Source organism: Curcuma longa, chromosome 11 (genome assembly GCF_044706935.1).
Source record: "Curcuma longa cultivar G26 ecotype Majalengka, Jawa Barat chromosome 11, ITB_CL_G26_1.1, whole genome shotgun sequence".
In the NCBI taxonomy this organism is placed as follows: domain Eukaryota; kingdom Viridiplantae; phylum Streptophyta; class Magnoliopsida; order Zingiberales; family Zingiberaceae; genus Curcuma; species Curcuma longa.
The window spans coordinates 3943174-3961942 of NC_133871.1; the positions used below are offsets into that span (position 1 = coordinate 3943174).

General features: G+C 37.5%; 2 protein-coding genes across 2 annotated transcripts; both read left to right on the plus strand.

Annotated features, from left to right (window-relative positions):
* The first annotated feature begins 1565 nt into the window (after positions 1 to 1565).
* On the plus strand, positions 1566 to 6932 carry LOC141839435 (uncharacterized). Its single transcript, XM_074727179.1, has 7 exons — positions 1566 to 2993; positions 4146 to 4236; positions 4342 to 4499; positions 4596 to 4647; positions 4733 to 4815; positions 4928 to 5021; positions 5927 to 6932. Exons 1-7 carry the CDS (start codon positions 1566 to 1568, stop codon positions 6481 to 6483), a joined length of 2463 nt encoding a protein of 820 aa, XP_074583280.1. The 3' UTR covers positions 6484 to 6932.
* An 852-nt stretch (positions 6933 to 7784) lies between these two features.
* LOC141840924 (wings apart-like protein 2) lies at positions 7785 to 18605 on the plus strand. Its single transcript, XM_074729026.1, has 13 exons — positions 7785 to 8359; positions 8842 to 8941; positions 9798 to 10137; positions 10572 to 10684; positions 11436 to 11558; positions 11637 to 11730; positions 11881 to 11970; positions 12573 to 13216; positions 15124 to 15395; positions 16309 to 16459; positions 17201 to 17295; positions 17372 to 17453; positions 18231 to 18605. Exons 1-13 carry the CDS (start codon positions 7824 to 7826, stop codon positions 18312 to 18314), a joined length of 2724 nt encoding a protein of 907 aa, XP_074585127.1. The 5' UTR covers positions 7785 to 7823; the 3' UTR covers positions 18315 to 18605.
* Positions 18606 to 18769: the final 164 nt, after the last annotated feature.

The following is an 18769-nucleotide window of genomic DNA, read 5'->3' on the forward strand; positions in this document are numbered from 1 at the left end:
TTGAATTGAAAACAATAATTTTTGTACCTTAAAAATAATAATATTAATGTTATTAAAAAGGGTCACATGGGGGAGAGAGACATTATGAGCCTAAACACGAATAAAAAGTAGAAATAGGAACAAAAAGAGTTGAATCGAGAGGCCAATTATTATCAAGCATGTTATATTTTGCATTATTTTAAGTTTGACATATTTTTATATAGAAGAGGGGGAATATGACAAAGGGCATTGTGATATTCGAGGAGCAAGTTGCGATAATAGTTTATTGTGAATACTTTGATGCAAAATGTTGATTATTATTACAATACGAGATTTGCGGAGAGGAAGAAATATATCGAATTTAATGGGATTACGACTTGAGGTCGATCGCTACGAATGCGAAAGGTGGACTGATGATTAGGAAATTATTGGGAACACAATTATAAAGACAAACATTAAACCCTAATTTGTACGATAATTGATTTGGATCAAGTCAACGTCAACCGAATGCTAGTTCGAAATGATCGCTAGTATGCCGTGTCAAATAAAGGGAGCTCCTTTTTATTAACTTCTTCCTTTTTAAAATTTTTAATTAAAATTAATTTATAATTTGATAATGTTAAAAAAAAACATATGATTGAGATTGATGAATAAGATTTTTTACTTTTGAAAAAAAACTTCTCCAACAATACTTTTGTAGGGATAAATGTGTGATAAAGATGGGGTATAATTATTATTCGGTTAGATATGAAATTGAAAATCATCATTAATGAATGCCAATATGCCCATACGCTTGACTTTCTTAACGGGTCATAATTGTTGATGAGAACATTGTTTATGGTTGGACAAATCATAATTATTAATCTAGCTAGACCGATAATTGGCGGATCTCAATCCGATGCGATAAGTCAGTCCGGTCCAATACGAGTCATGTATACTTCTTCGATAACCACTAAAAATGTAATTTTATTCGATAAATTTCTTCACTGTTTGAAGTAACACAACGGATCCATTCGCGAGGTGTGTGTGTGTTTTTTTTTTTTTACCTTTTATCGCAATAGACAATGACTCGAGAGCAATGGATCCAAATCCCTTGAGCTCGATCGGATCCCATTCGGATCCGATTGAAAGTTGGCTTTCTTTTTTTTTTGTAAAAAGATGGAATCTGTCACCTTAGCGGCTCTATACGATCGGTCCCACGATCATTTGTGAGGAGATAAATCGAAAAATTACAGTTAATCACGACAGAAGGATATTGCCTGACTTTGCTAAGATTCGAATTCTTGCCCTCTTCTATAAGTATGTTACGGAAAGTTGGCTTTCTAACATTGGAACCCTATTCCCATCCAAAATAAAAGGAGGAACAGTTTACCATGCCTACTGCAAGGTCACCATTAATAATTAAGTCCTCCCTAACTGACACGAACTATCTCTCGCTGCCTCTCCCTCTCCACTCCTCCGTGTCGTTTCGGCCGTTACATTGCCGATACGACCATCCTCCCTCTCGCTGCCGTTTCTTCTCGTTATATATAACTCCCTCGCGGCGAGGCTACCGTCGCGGCCGTATCGCGATCCGGAATGCCGGTATGATGAGAGGTAACGCCGTCGCGGAGGAAGAAGAGGAAGAAGAGTTCTACGAGTCGTTGGACCGGATCCTGTCCTCCTCCGGCTCCTCCACCTCCGCCTCCGACGACGACGACCCCAGCGACGACGGCTGCTCTTCGCTGCAGTCGCTCGACGTGTGGACCGCGGAGCCCGCCCCGGTCGCCGAGCGCCGTCGCGTACTGCTACTGCGCCTCGGCCTCGCCGGCGACTCCAGCCTCTCGCGCCTCCCTCGCCCTGGCGCCGAGCCGGCGCCTGACTTAGATGCCTCGTTTCCCTACGCTGCCAGATCCTACGCCTCCGCAGAACCCTCGTCTGCGCATACCCCCCAGCCCCTTCTCCGATCTGTCCGGAACCGCCACCAGAGATCCGTCAATCTGTCGCTTTCGAGATCTCGATCCTCGTCCTCGGGGGTTGTTGAGGTCTCCGACGGCGACGGAGGCAGCGGAAGCCGACTCCTGGAGGACTGCGGCGCCGCCGATTGCGACGACCCCAGGTGCTTGATCAAGAACCTCGACAACGGGAGGGAGTTCGTGGTGAAGGAATTCGGGGAGGATGGGATGGGGAAGGAGTTCAGAGAGGTGGGGACTGGGCGACAGCTCACGATGCGGGAATTCGAGATGTGCGTTGGCTGCTCGCCCATCGTTCAAGAACTGATGAGGCGGCAGAATGTGGAGGACGCAGAGGCCGCGCGGCGGAGCGGCATCGGCTCCAGTGTGTCTGGAAGCGGGCTGCGAACAGATGGGGTTTCGAAGGGAGGGACACGGTCGAAGAAGAAAGGAGGCTGGTTGAGGAGCATTAGGACTGTGGCGGGGGCTGCGATTACTGGAGGGCACCACCTCCAGGACCGCCGGAGCAGTGACGACAAGGATACATCGTCAGAGAAGGGAGGGAGGAGGTCGAGCTCCGCCACCGATGATAGCCAGGATGGTACACAGGGCCTTGACCTTCGGGTCAAGGTCTGGCAGTATGGAAAGTCTCACAAGGAGCTCACCGGCTTGTACATGAGCCAGGCAATTCAGGCACATAATGGTTCCATTTGGAGCATCAAGTTCAGCTTGGACGGCCGGTACTTGGCCAGTGCTGGAGAGGATTGTGTCATCCATGTGTGGGAAGTCTCTGATATCAGCACAAGGAGTGATTTGCTCAAAGCCGCGGAGGAAAATGAGAATTTCAGGCCATTTGCTATGACAATCAACGATTCCCCATCAGATCCAAGATCAGTGCTGGCTAGTGCAGAAGCAAACCCCTCGGATAAGAAGAGAAGAGGAAAGATCCCTAATGGTCGGAAGTCTAACAGTTCGGACTCTGTTATGATGCCTGAGCATGTGTTTGCTTTGTCAGACAATCCTGTCTGTTCTTTCAGAGGGCACGTTGATGATGTTCTTGATCTCTCATGGTCAAAATCACAGGTTTGTTTCCATGATACTAAGCTAAGTTCAGTTTTAAATAGATTATAATTGAAACACTGAGAAAAACTGAGCGTCGAGGGGTAAAAGGATTATGAAAATTACCTTTCCTTGTTAAGGAAATTTCTTTGCTATTGCTTGAGATATATCCTTTACATAAAGCTCAATGACTGGATAAGGTCCATATAGTTGACTCACAATAGCTGTGATAATGCAGTTCTGCATAATTGTGTTTACACTTAAAATTGCAACAAGGAATACCAGGTTGCATTTTTCATATCAGAATAATGAGAAATTTGAGAAAGCTTTCCTCTGTTTAGAGACGTATATCTTGAATGTAGCTATGGCTTAAGGATTCAAATTTAATTGGCTAATATTGGGGGAAAATGCTACAGATAGTTGCCTTTGGGTGAACACAGAACTATTGTTTGGACCCTAGACATCTAGCAATTTGTATTTGCTGATGTTGCTTTGAACATCAAAGTAACATATAGTCCAGAGCAGTTACTGATAGAAAATTGGCTACATAATAGCAAGAGATGCCACTCAATACGGGAACAAACAAGCACCTGCTCAGGCCTAAAAGCGGGGCAACTCAACAAATATTTAGGCAATCCTTAAATGAATTAAGATTTGATACTGACTGGCCATTTCTGTATATTAGGACAATCAATTCGTCTTTGCTAAAGGATATTAGCACACTTTCTATCTGTTTGCACTGCCCCTGATTGATTTTTATGCCGGGCCTGGTTTGAGATGCTCATCTATCAGCTAGTTAAAATTTATAAAATTATGTTAACAGAACTGCTACAGTATTTTAAATCCACACTAGATTTGTTGATTTGAATGCTATATTATACAAGAACAATTTAAACTTCTTCTTGGCAATTGTAAATATGATGATATTTTTTACCTCGTTCATAATACTTGTTGCAGTCCAGAAAAAGTGTATTTGTCTTTTAATCATATGGAAAAACTTTTTGAACACATTTTTTCTGTGCCAAGCATTTCTGATCATAGATTTTCCCCTTTAAATTTTGCTATGTCAATATTAGTAATCTATCCTTGATTTGTCGCTGATTGCTTGCCCATTTATATAGATGGCGTCGGTTTCAGAAAGTTAAGATTTTGTGGATTAATGTGTTTACTTTGCAGTATCTTTTATCATCTTCCATGGACAAAACTGTTCGACTTTGGGACTTGTCCAGCAATTCCTGTTTAAAGATATTCACACACAGCGACTATGGTAAGTTCAGATTATCTTCTAACTTTTCTTTTCCTTGTCCTGTTATGTTTGCCTTTTATTCTATCTAATGTCACCATAATTCTCCTTATATTTGCATTGATGCAGTGACTTGCATCCAATTCAATCCTATCGATGATATGTATTTCATCAGTGGATCGCTAGATGAGAAAGTCCGCATATGGAGTATTCCTGATCGACAGATTGTTGATTGGAATGATTTGCATGAGATGGTCACTGCTGCTTGCTACACCCCTGATGGACAGGTATCAAATATTACACTTGACATTCAATTGTCTTCCTTATTTCCAATGAATTTCCATTGGTATTCACTGTTCTTTTAATATTCTGGATCCTTTAAGGGTGCACTTGTCGGTTCACACAAGGGAAGTTGTCACTTGTATGATACATCAGGTATGTAGCACTTGAAATTATCATTTCCCTATGTATTTGATTCAACATTTTATTGGCCATATGACATGGATCCATTTTTATCTAGATAATAAGCTTCTTCAGAAAAGCCGGATTGACTTACAAAACAAGAGAAAAAGGTCCAGGCACAAAAAAATTACTGGTTTCCAGGTACTGTCATAAATTGTGTTTCTTTTGTTTTGAAAATGTATTTGACCCTCTCCATCTATGTAAGTGCCACTTTAAATAGTTGTGAAGTTTTCCTGACCAGCATTGTTAACAGTTTGGTCCTGGGAGTAACTCAAAGATGCTAGTCACTTCTGCAGATTCACGAGTACGCGTAGTTGATGGCAGTGACCTAGTTCACAAGTTTAAAGGTAAGGATTTCCCTTTTGTAAAACCTAGTATGGCTTTTATATATTGGATTAGTGGACTGGAATAAAAACTTTTGGGCTTGCTTTGTATGAGAAATCTTTTTCTTCTAGATTTTCTAGGGTGGTGGAAACTATAATACAACAGGTTTCCCAGTTAGAATGAAAGCCTATAGGTTTCAGATTCTATATCTTTTACAATAATCTTAAGTAATGTAGTAACTAACATTGGGTTTAAGTTTTTACTCCAAATTGAAAATTTTAAAAGGAAATGCCTTTAGAAACTTGAAAATAAGACAAAAAAAATCCAAATCTAGTGCCTCATCTGCCTAATAAATCAAGAGATGGTTATTTGAAAATGTTTTACATTCTTCACCCAGGCCTAAAGGTGTAAATATTAGCTTAAATTCATTCCTTATTGGCAGCTTACATGGTCAAGCAGCAATTTCTAAGTGAATCATCCTACTAGCCTATAACTAGGTCCACTAAAATAACAATTGTCGCATCCTTACTCAAATTGGACGTTAATCTATCAATCTGAGAGGCACAAACTGCCACTGCCCCAACCAACTCGAGTCTAAGTTAATGGCGGCCCTTAAGCCAGCTTCAAACACGAGACTAGGTCGGTTGTGAGAGCCTGAGGCAGTTTAGTGTTGTGACATGTTGATTTATGCTCACGTTGAGAGGTGAAGTCTAGTTAATGGGGATGTGTTTTATAAGATCTGTCAAGGTTAACCGTTACCAACTATCCAGTCCTATCTAATAAAAGTCTAGTCCAACTCTGATACCAATATGAACACCCTCAGCATATTACAGAATTTGAGTACTCATTGTCACCTATTTCCCGTATATTCCTAAATCATGGCCTAATTACTATTGTATTGGAGAATGACTTTTGCTTTGTTTTTCAGGTTTTCGCAATAGAAGCAGCCAAATCTCAGCATACTGGACTGCTGGCGGCAAGTATGCGATCTGTGCCAGTGAGGACTCTCATGTATACATATGGAGATATGATGAAGATTCTCAGGCTAACCGGACTAGAACTGCTGCGACTGTCACACAGTCTTATGAGCATTTCCATTGTCAAGGAGTGACCATGGCTATCCCTTGGCCAAACTCAGGAATGGGAGGGATGGTGAGGATTCCTTCAAACAAACAGAATGTTCTCAGCGGAGAATCTCAGGCAAATTCACCACTGAAAGGCGAAGGCGATGGAGCCCATCCTTCACCTTCTCCTCATTCCCAGAACATTGATTGTCTAAGCCCAAGATCAAATCACTTCTGCGAGAGGGTTTCAGCCACTTGGCCCGAAGAGCTCATGGCCTCTAAACAGAGCCCTAGTGATCCATACAGCATTGGGTGCATGCCAGTGCAAAGTTCGTCGACATGGGGACTGGTGATTGTCACTGCAAGTCGATGCGGTGAAATCAGAATTTTTCAGAATTTCGGCTTTCAGTATCAAGTATAATTTCTCACTGTTAAGTGATGCAATATCACATATGCTGAATGGCTCGCCGTCCTTGTTGCCACAGCCACCACTTCCCAGGTTCATACTATAATTTTCTATACAGTTAGATAGATATGCGGCAAGAATCCACTATCTATGCATGATCAATTCACAAGAGAACCAATCCAGCATGCTTGATGGATATCAGTATTGCCAGAATGTTGTTCAAAATGTACATTAAAGCTGAAGAATCTAAAACATGGTGACCGATACTTTGAGCTTGTTTCGGTTTGGTTATCTGCTTTCTTTTCCTTTTTTTTTTTTGCCATAACAATTATGTTTTGGGGATAGTGTTCTCTACCATTCCCCTTCCCCCTCATTGTTTCATTCTGCTATATGTTGATGTAACCAGAAAAATTAAATTGGAATGTTGCAAAAAAAGTTGCCCGTAGTTTATGGGAATGTTTATAATTGACACGTTTAATTATTTTCACTGATGAAATTGAGATTGTTTGGGACTAGTAGATTTAGAAATCTTGAACAATTTTGTGATCTTGTTTGAAAGTCATGAATGCTAACTAAAGAGTGGTTTGCAAAGATGGATTAGTAGCATATTCTACGAAATTAATAGGCATTTAAAAAGATAAATATGCTATTTAGACATTTTAAAAGCACCAAAAAGAATGAGGTCACCTATCGTGGACACATTCAACTGTCACTCAAAAAAAAAAAAAAAAAAAAAAAGAATGAGATGTCCGGTCTGGTTTCTTGAAAGTTTTCTATCGGTCATCAGGGTAAATTGAAAAGTGCACACAGCGGCTAAAGAGGCCCAATATCCTTTGATTGCACTTCATATTTGGAGAAAAATTCTTATAAATACGTTGTAGTTGATGATCGAATCGTAAATATCTGGGTGATAACTTAAATATTCTACCGTGATATCATTGCTCCACAACTGCTAATAAACAAGATTAAATTTGCCCTAGTCAAATCTCATGTAATTTGTATTCGGGGTGCAATGCCAGTGAAACTGCGAGAATTCTGCCAGTAATAAATTTAAAAAAAAAAATAAAAAATTTATCGAAATGATTTAGATCGAGAACCGAGAACCCACCCCAATTAAGTTGAATTCGTCGTTGCGTCCAGATTCGTGCAGAAGAATGAGTAATTTTCCTTTGCGCTTACGTGGCAATAAGTGATAACCGGGCGGTGACTGCACCTCCGGCTAAGGAAAACCCTTTGTAGTGGACATATAAAATCACACCTCGGACGCCCCGCCGAATCCTGGTTCCAGACACCGCCCAGTCCAATTCTATCGCAGTCGCAACGAGAAAGAGGGGATTCGAAACCCTTCCGAGGCGATGATAGTTCGAACCTACGGCCGGCGTGCCGCCCGCTGCGGCGGCGGCGGAGGCGGCCGCTCCTCTTCCGACCCCGTCCTCCTCGACACCCCTGAATCTGACGGTGACTACGATTCAGCTGCCGGTGACCTCCTCTACGAACTCCCGCACTTCTCCCAGGATGGCTCCTCCCAGGGCCGCCATGCCGCCCCCTTCTCCTCCCAAGATTCCTCATCCCCTTGGTCCCTCGACCCTTTCGACGTCCCAGACGACTTTCCTGGCCTCCCTCCGTCCCTTCTTTTCCCCCCGCCCCGCGGATCGGAGGATCCCGTGATGGAAAGGGCGGCGGAAGCTAGGGATCCGGAGGACTTGGTTACCACGACAACGCTTATGGAGGCTCAGGAGTTCGGGGAGATGATGGAGCACATGGACGAGGTGAATTTCGCGCTGGATGGGTTGAGACCGTGGCAGCCAGTGAGGGTTCGGCGGGCGAGCTTGCTGTCGTTACTATCTGCGTGCAGCACGACGCAGAAGAGGAGGCTTCTTAGGGTGAGGGGGTGAGTAAATGAGATACCTTTTAGTTTACTCACGATGTTGCCTCATGAACTGCTTTTCAAGAAAGTGTTTCGTTGATCCACAGTTTGAAATTATATTGTTTGGAGCTCAACAATGACGAATATTTTTTAATTAACTTGGCCTAAAATTTCCATTTAATGTTATATCTCTCGAGTATGGAAGCAAAGATGATTTCTTAAAATCAACTTGAAGTTCTTGGTAATCCCCTATGTATAATTATTACCGTTCAAAAAGAGGAATATACTGTGAAAGGAAAGATGCCCAGAGCAGTAGACAGAATGCTTGTGCTTCATTTGAAATAAAGAAAAGGGGTAATTTTCATCATCTAATCAATACTTTCTAATCAACAACTAGTGCACAGGGTCTATGAAGGTCGGCTCAAATAGTTAGGACTAACACCGCTTGATGATGATGATCGGTGATGGATACTAATTACACATATTAACTTTTATATTTCTAACAGGATCACTGCGAGGATTGTTGAGGCTATTTTGGATGTTAGCTTAGATGATTCTCCAAGTACAACTGCGATTGCTGCTATCTTCTTTGTGTTGGCAAGTGATGTGAGTTTCTTTTTTTAACATTATCTTCATTTGTCAAAAAAAAAAGTTAACCAACTTAATTATTATCCTTCTTTAGTGATTATCAGTTTATGACCATATATATATATATATTTGGTTTTGGTTTCTGGCATACTACATAGTCTTGGACTTTATGTCATACATATTTGGTGAAAAACATTCCAGCAAGTTCTTTAGTAACTGCTAGTGAGATTTTAGACCTTTAACTTATTTTTTCTATCTTGTAAAGTTTATCATCAATGAAAAGTACAAAATACAAATTCTATAAAGCGAGTATTAGAGGGAGAATCTCAAATCAAGCATGGGATATTGTCAGTTTATGCAATTCATATATTTATGAGATATATGTGCATTTAGATCACTAGTCCTAACCTTAATTTTATGATAATAACACCTAGGCACTGCTGAAAATGGGTTTTGTCTTTTGTATTATTTGCCATTTTGATTTTTTAAAATAGAAGTGGTGATATAGAAAGAAATTGCTAATTCTTAACAAAGAAATTAATTGTGTCAGAAGTTAATTCAATGAAAATTTCATTAATGCTTTGTTAGTTTTTTAAAAGTTGATCTTGTCTTCTAAATTGGTGTTGTCCTTTTTGAGTATTTTTAAATGAAGTTTATTGTGTACAAACATGTGTCTAAATGTTGACTTGCATCTACTGGTGTTAAAATGGATTCCTATTGGTTATTCTCTACTATTTAATGTTTTTTTTATAATGATTTTACAAATGATTATCTCCTTTAATGTTCTGTGTTGTTGGCAAGCTACCATGAATGGTATTTTAAAGCTTGGCTGACTGATGGAACAAAGTATATTCTTTTTTGTTTTTGGTTTCAGGTTCAAGACAATCATTTGCTGGATACACCATCTTGCATTGCCTTTCTGCTTAAGTTATTGAATCCATCAAGTCTCAGTCCCTCCAATGACAAGGCTCCAACATTTGGATCTAAGATTCTTGGGAAACGGAAGCCTCAAAATGTAGTTAGTACATCATATAAAACATTGGATTCCACTGCAAAGACCATTATTTCAAAAGTTTCAGAAATTCTCTTAACTTCCAAAGAGATAAAATCCGACAACAAAAATGGTGAAGGAACAGAGAGGCCAGAGCTGAGTCCCAAATGGATAGCTTTATTGACTATGGAGAAAGCATGCTTATCAACTGTATCATTTGAAGGTATGCTTGATCTCCAAAATTGTAGTGCTCATCTGTATTCCTTATCTGTTTAACTCTGGTATTTCCAGTTTACTACTATTTCACACTGAATTTAAGTAAATCTTTGCAAGTCCTTATCTCTACCATGTAGCAGTATGGTTGAATTAGTTATGATTATCCAAGAGCCTAGCCATTAGATAATCAGGCAAGTTGGCCAGAAGAAACTTAACTTTCCACCAAGATCATTAAACTTAATCTAACTGTTTCAGACATAACTTAAGTAAATCATCCCACTTTGCATTTCATCAACTTTTCTTTTGTGGACTAGAGATAGTTTATTCTCAAAATTTCATACCTGATTTCCAACTTTATGTAATTTCTCCTTTTTGATTAAAGGTTTAGTACATTTTCTTCTTATAATATTTCTTAATTTGCTTGCATATCCATTCTTTTAGATGCAACTGACGTGGTCAAAATGCCTGGAGGAGACTTCAAAGAAAAGTTGAGAGAGCTTGGTGGACTGAATGCAATCTTTGATGTTCTTTCTAGCTGTCACTCTACCTTGCTGGTGAGATTAGCGTATGACATTCTCCATTTGAGCTTGACATTAAACATATCCTAGACTGAGGAAAACATTATGACTGTACTAAATGCATATGCATGATGTTTTACTATCATTGTGATTTGTTCTTAATATTCTTGATATAATTGGAGTTAATTGAAGTCGTATAAAAGTTGATGTAGCTGCAGTAACAATCAATTTTTAACAGAAAGGCACTACTGAGAACGACATGTTTGGAAATTAGGAGGATATACTAATATTTATTGATATGGCCTCTACTTGCCTTTGAAGAATTGTCTCATGGTGCTTCGTACATAGGGATTTGATAGATAGAATGTCTAATCAAGTAGAAAATACCCAATTATGTGGAGAAATTATTGATGGAAATATTTTTTCTTATTTTTGGAATGCATTTGTGATTTTCCTTTCTGAAGTTCATGAGTTGGATCAAAATCTGCAGTTGAATCACTAAAGTTCATTATATGTGGTATATCACTACAGTTAAATATTAAATGATATGATATCTAGCACCTAAACTTCATAGTTTTGATATTGATGCCAATGCTTTCTTGTGGCATAGTTATAGGCTATATGAAGGGTGATTAATTCAATTAATCCTCTGTTTGTGTTGTCATGTATGTCGTAGACATTCATATTTACCTAGATTATGCCCTTGATTAGCACTTGGCAATGTTATTTTGTTGCTCTTTTAGTTTCCAAAGCAAGTGAGCTGATTTTGGCATACTTGATACTGTAGACACGCCACTCTTCATCTTCATTTTCCGATTTGAAAGAAGAATTTGTGTGTCAAAATATGTTATTGATCTTGAAATGTTTGAAGATCATGGAGAATGCAACATTTCTAAGTAAGCAAAACCAGGTACAATACCAACCTTGCAATTAGCTTTGATGGTACTTCAACTATTCCTTTTAACTGTATTGATTGGTTTGTTAACAGAATCACTTACTTAGATTGAAAGAAAAATTGAACTCAAGTGGTTCACAACAGTCCTTTGTTGCAGTCATCATCAGCGCCATCAAATTTTTTTCAGGTTCGTCCCATATACTAAATGCTTATTCATTCCTGTTCAATTGTCAATATTTTTTGTTTTGTTTTTGTTTGATTGCCAATTTCATTTGTGGAAGCCTAACTGAGTTACCTCATTGATGTTTCTGTTGACTTGTTTTGTATTGCAATCCAGATTTATCCTTGTACCAGAGTAATTTCAGCAACTTGGAGAATGAAAAGTTAGTTTTTGGTCAGACCTTTCAGGTGAAACCAAAATTAAGAGGTACTTCTATCTCTATAATGCAGACTATGCTTATGCTTTATTTGTTACAAAATTTTAGCATTAGTGAAGAGATTATAGAGAGGGATCATGTACATCAAACTATTCTTTGGAGTCAAATTTGTTTCATTTTTATTTTGTATCTTTCGGTTTCTATTTGACTATCATTTCATTTGTTAGATTATTTTCACTTCTGTAGCAGGAAAATCTATTGCTACATTTGTAATAAGTGATTGGAAATTCTCATTCAAAAGAAAAATTGCATCTGTGGACTGAGATGCATTCAAAATGTTTTGAAAAAAACATGAACATTCATGTTTTTGTAGGCGATCCTTTTTTTAACTTGTGGATTATTTGTTCTTTGAGTTATTCTTATTGGTGAAATTATTTTAGTACAGTAGGTTTTATTTTGTTGTTAAGTTCATCTGGTACTATGGTGCTTACATCTTCATTTATCCAGAGTTATATCAAACATATTTTCCACCATGATACTGATTGCTTTAAAGAACTTTGCTTAAGTTTTTTTTTATTGTTTTGTTGTAAGTTCTTGCTGTTACATTATTGGTCTTATCATTGTAAATATCATTTCCCATTTTTTCTGGCAGATGGCAGCGATGAGCCTTCAAGTAGTCATTTTAGTGGATGTTCTCGTATTGGTAGTGAGTCTGAAGTGAAGGTCATTAAGCTAGGTCTCAAACGGCAGAAGTCATCAAATTTCCATTCAGAAGTGTCACTTTCTGGGTCAGGAAAAGCAATAGACTTCTCAGCCTCTCTTTCATGTGTTAAAATTAATAGATCAACTGGAGACAGCTATGAAAATGATATTGCTTTAAAGACAAAAATAAATTGCAATGCTTCAAGGATGATTTCTAATAGAACTTCCAGTCAATGGATCTCAATAAAAACTAATGGTGCCTCAATAAATTCTGATAGCTCAACTAAAAAACCGCATCTGCAGAAAGATGTCCAAGTTAATTGTGAAGTGGACATGGATGATCCGTTTGCATTTGATGAAGGCGATTTAGAGCCTTCAAAGTGGGAATTGTTGGCAAAAAGTAAAGGTAAAATCCAAGAGCGTAGATGTGATCTAGCAACAAAGGAACCAATGAATGGATGTGAGCTCTCAGTAATTTCAACAGATGATATGTTAAGTCAGTTAACAAATGAAGAAGCTCACGGAAGTAATGCAACATCAGAAATTAATGAAGATTTAAGCCTTGTGGATGACTGCCTGCTTACATCTGTCAAGGTATTTTGTTGTTTTCTATTCAACTCTGTTATAGACATGCAGAATATTTTTTGATATTTTATATAGTCGGCATATTTTCTTATAGCATTTGGAATATACATAAAGCACTATGCGCCTCAATCATTCTTTGGATAAAGTTTGGATACAGGTGATATCTGGTAGGATTTCCAAATAATGTTTATGCAGTGTGTGGTGCAAATGGCTATGCTGATGCATCTTTGGTGGATATTAAAAAATAGTTATTTTTTTATTTGTGTCCGCAACAGTATAGTTTGAGTAATTGCTAACTTGCTCCCGGGGTATAGTTGAATTGGTTATGACGGAGCAAACTTGCAGAAGAGGGCAAGAGTTCGAATCTCGGCGAAGCCGAGCAATATCCTCCTCCGTCGTAATCAACTGCAGTTTTTCGATTTACCTTCTCACAAATGGTCGTGGGCCCGACCGTGTGGGGTTGCTGGGGTGGCGGATTCCACCTTTTTGCAGAAGAGTAATTGCTAACTTGATAAATAGTCTATATGTACCGCATAATAAATTAATTGTGTAAATAAGATCATGCTTTGTAACAATTATGGACCTGCAAACATGTAATCTTTATGCTGAAGCTTCAACATTTGATCTATATAATGCTATTTTCTTTAAGAAGTTTACTCATAAATTCCTTATAATCATCACATTCTTCACTTTCTCCTAAACAAATTGTGTATGACAAAAGATCATGTTGTCACTTCTTTCAAATTGGATATGATTAATATTTTCTAGTAGCATCTCTTGTGTAAAATATTATTAAAAAACTAGTGCCATAATATGTTAAACAAAATTGTTAGTTTCTGATTTGATATAATAACTTTTGCCAGGATGTAGCCTAAACTTGTTTAGTTGCAGTTGACCTTCTTGTTTTTCAACCACAAAAAAAGAAGAATGGAAGTAGAAAAACATGTTCACTTGTTATGATGACAATATTGGCAAGCTTGGCATAGTTCTCTTGCATTTGTTTTGTGACTGACTGCATGACATAATGTTCTTAGTCTTGATCAAGAGAATTTTTGAGAAAAGAAATTGCTGGAAATTGTTACATTTCTAAAGCATACTTTCTATAATGAAAGCTACATTGATCCATTCTTGATCCACTCAACATGCCTTAATAAAAATTGGGAGATGGCTACACCCTTTTGCCTGTCCATTTTTCAATGTGGCTCAACCCATCTGCTCATGTAAATAACGGGATGAATCAAAATTATGATCAATCAGTTTGTCTTGGCATTCATGCATATATATCCATTCAAGTGAACACAGCCTTAGCTCCATGGCATCATAAAATCTATTGGATTTTTGTTAGGGACACACCAAGATTGAGTACCATGAGTGAGGATAAACAACAATTGTCATGCAGTGAGAATGTGATCTCAGGTATTCATTCTTAAGAGAAAGGGACACTAATCTTCCAAGGAGGACAAAGAAGAAGAAGAAATGAAACAGGGAACTTTTTATATTAAAACATGACAAGTTATTGATATAAATATTGTATATTTTGTCTTTCTTAAAAACTGGTGCAACTCCTATAAACTCGGTCTTTAAGATTCCTGATATGGAGTTTGGACCACTTCCAATAAAAATAAGCCAATTATAAAATAAATTCATTCATAAGATAGATCTTGCTCCATGAAGGACTGATTCCCTGCATAGTTCTTTTAATTAAAATTAATTGCAATTAGGAAGTCAAAACTGAATCGAATCTAGGCAATCACTATTTTTCATTGCTGATGTTGAGCCCCTATTGATCTCTCAAGTGTTCTGAAGCACATAACATATTAATTTTGTTTTATAGATTATAGAGTTTATTCTTTATATTTTTTTTCATAGTCCTTTCCTCTTTTAATTGTTTTTTGATATTTGTGTTTTACTTGTAGGTTCTTATGAACTTAACAAACGAAAACCCTATCGGGTGTCAGCAAATTGCTGCATGTGATGGGCTCCATACAATGGTTTCTATTATAGTTAGTCATTTTCCATCATTTGACTGTTTCTTTCAAATGAATGGTAAGCTGAAACAGAGCACCTCTACCGATCACAGTTATGATTGTCATCTGAAAAACAAACATCTTAATGATCATGAGTTGGAGTTGCTGGTTGCGGTGTTGGGTTTGCTTGTGAACCTTGTGGAGAAGAATAGTCAAAACAGGTGATCTTGTAATATTGTTAATCCTTTCTTTGGCTAAACTGTTTTAAAATACCATGAGCTTATTTATTTTATGAAATCAAGGGCACTGATCTTCATGATTGGGCTTCTTTTGCGAGTAAATAAGTATGCAGGCTCATTTATTTGATATAAAAAAACTTCCATTGTTTAATACTTCACTGTGTTCTTGCTTTGAAGTGTCAGCCTTTTGACTAACATAGTTCTCTTCCTTTTGATTTATTTCCATCTTGTTCAACTACCTTTGCATGATTGGGATAGAGATTAGGAGTTCAAATTTTAAAATTTTCCTAAGGTTTCAAATGTGTGAAGCTTTTTTTTTTTTGGTTAGGATGACTATTTTGCTCTGGAAGCTTCTGTAATTGAACTGCACATTAAGCATGATAAAGTGTGACATCCTTTACACATTATCAGTGTTAACCAAGGATTTTCTTTCATTCATTTAGTTGATTTTTTTTGTTTGCATATAGTTGAGAGGGATCAAAGGAGAAGGCAAGTATGCAGGTTAGACAGCCATAGTGCTTTGACTTTAAATCAGAGGAAGGATCAAATTGATGGAGGTGCTAATTTGATGGCAGATTAAGGGTGTCAAAATTTTATACATATCTTTCTTAGTATGGGATGTGCTTTATCTATTGCCATTTTGCAGTGCAAAGTTCTTGGATGTTTGATATTACCAGGAATAGCTTATCAACTTGCAATTTCAAGACATTCTAGCTGTATATAACAAAAGTGGATTTTACAATGAAGTGGATAGAATCATCTACTTGTCTTGTTCTTTTTTTTTTTTTAAATTTTTATTATTTCCTTTAATTTCTGGTGCTGAGTGCTCCCTTTTTGAGCATGCTAAGCGAAATTGTCCATTTCTCCAATATAACATTAAGTAGTTACTCTGCAGATTGAATTTAGCAGAAGCTCGCGTTTCAGCAAAGCGACCAGGAAAATCAGAAGAACTAGAGGCACAAAGGGATGTAATTCAATTGCTGTGTGCCATATTTTTGGCACATCAAGGAAATAAAGAAGCTAAAGATGAAACTACTTTTGTTTGTGTAGGCACTTTATGCACCCTTGTTATTGGGAAGAGTACTATTGTAGATATGATTATCTCATCTTGTCAAGTTTAACTACATCATGCTTCCAGTAGATATAAGTTTCTTTTATTATAAAGTATAAAGTTGAAGTTCTAATTTGAATTCTTTGTTGGCTTCAATTTACAATTTATTTCAAAACTATTAGGTTACTGTGTGCATTAACAAATACTTTAGAAATGTCTTCTCTAATGTTGATAACACCAAGGGGTCGAGGGACTGTAAAGTACTCTTTTGCAAGTCAGTTACCATTTGGGGACTGTAAGGTACTCTTTTGGTAAGTCAGTTACCATTTGTACAGTATGCAACATGATACAAACTACTGCTATGTGTATAGATTTAAACATTTAAAGTAGGTCATTTGATACATTACAATTGGAAAAATATTCTATTCCTGTCTTCTGTCACTGCTTGATCGCCGCTATTGGGAGAAAAAGTAACCAAAATATATTTAATATTGCTCAAATGCCATAGATTGACTATGCATATACCAGTAATGTCATTGAACACTTAGGCTCCCAGGCAAGGTGAGTTTAGGCCCAAGCACCTTAAGTTTATCATGGTTGAATGCCTATAACTGCACACACGTTGAGTAGGTTGCAAGGCTATAATTGCTGAGCACTGAAATACTGTACCATAATTATTGTTATTATATTTTTATGTTCCCTGGCCCAATGATTTATTATCTTGATGTATTAACAGGATGAAGAGTCATTACTGAAAGGAGCAAAAGAGGCTGAAATGATGATAATCGAAGCTTACGCAGCATTATTGCTTGGTTTTTTGTCAGTGGAGAGGTCTGTAAGTTTTTTAATGCTATGTGCTTAACGATGGTTATTTGTAGTAACATTTATGATACTTTCTGATCATCAGCTCCAAAGTTCGCAAAGCTATTGCTGATTGCCTTCCAAACCGGAACTTGCAAGGACTAGTTCCTGTGTTAGAAAAATTTGTGGTAAGTTATTATGATGTTATTTTGTCCTTCTAACGGAAAATAATTCTACCCTGGAATTTCCCCCCTTTATTCCTACTCTGTAAATCTCTGCCAAAAGAATCAAGTGATCACTTATATCTTAAAAACTTTGGAAAAAGTTATGTGATTCATATTTGTGCTCATCAAGCTGATAGTTGGACGGACTAATAGCGTACTACTGCATTCATGCATGAACATGGCTAATTAAGTCCATAGTACCTGGTTCCATTGTTGTTCAAGTCAAATATTTTTTATGCCGTTATAATTGCTAATATTGTCTTATGCTTTGTCCACTCATATATATATATATATGAACTGTTGTATATATAACCCATCATATGGATATTATGTTCCCTTTTAGTCTGTTTAAATTAAAATTTATACATAATGTCCATTGAAACCTATATGTGAAATCTCCTTGAGCAATTTTGAGAAGACGCTACTGGAGTCAAGTAGGATCCCGTATCAACTGTCATTTTTTTTTTATGATTTTGAAATAAATTGCTATATTTCACGTTCATATTTACAGCTTTGTGATTCGTGGAGGCATATATAAATAAGCATGTATATGCTAGTTTTTTGTGCGCGTTAATCCACCACCTTTGTTTGGTAAGATCTATTGATGTTGAATATAATTCTAGTATTTCTCAGCGGTGCACGTTTGCAATGTCTAAGAATCCAGTTTGAGTAATTTGACAGTAGTTAGACACATCTCCCATCATAATTATCACTTGAAATCAATGTGAATCTTGTTGGCAGGCATTTCATCTGTCTTTAAACATGATATCACGGGAAACTCACTCCACCATCCTCAAAGTGATCGCCTCTTGTAAAGCTCCGTAAGAAAGAGATCATGTACAGTGTTCTTGGACTCTCCTGCTTTGTGGAAGTTATCCTGTTCTCGTACGATGAAGATGAAGATGAAGATGAAGAGGTGGTTCGGTTCATCTGCTCTGCTCTTGACTCAGAGGACTAACAGCAATCTATACCCTATTTTTTCATCACTTTTATTTTCTCTCTTTTTTTTCTGCTTTATATTATTTCATTTTCCTTGTGTGATCACACGTGTACCATGTATCCATTAGTGGCTGCTGAATATATAATAATAAGTCCTAGGTTGCAGTGTTGTTCCTTTTTCTTTCTGTCAAAATTGGATCATATAGTTGTACTTAATGATAGCGGTAGGCCCGGTGTAAAAATTTTTTGGTTCCACCTTTATGGTTTTGATCAGCATAATTCCTCAACATGCAAGGAAAGAGTCAGATTCACTGCAGCAGGAGAGGATTTTGTCTGTGATT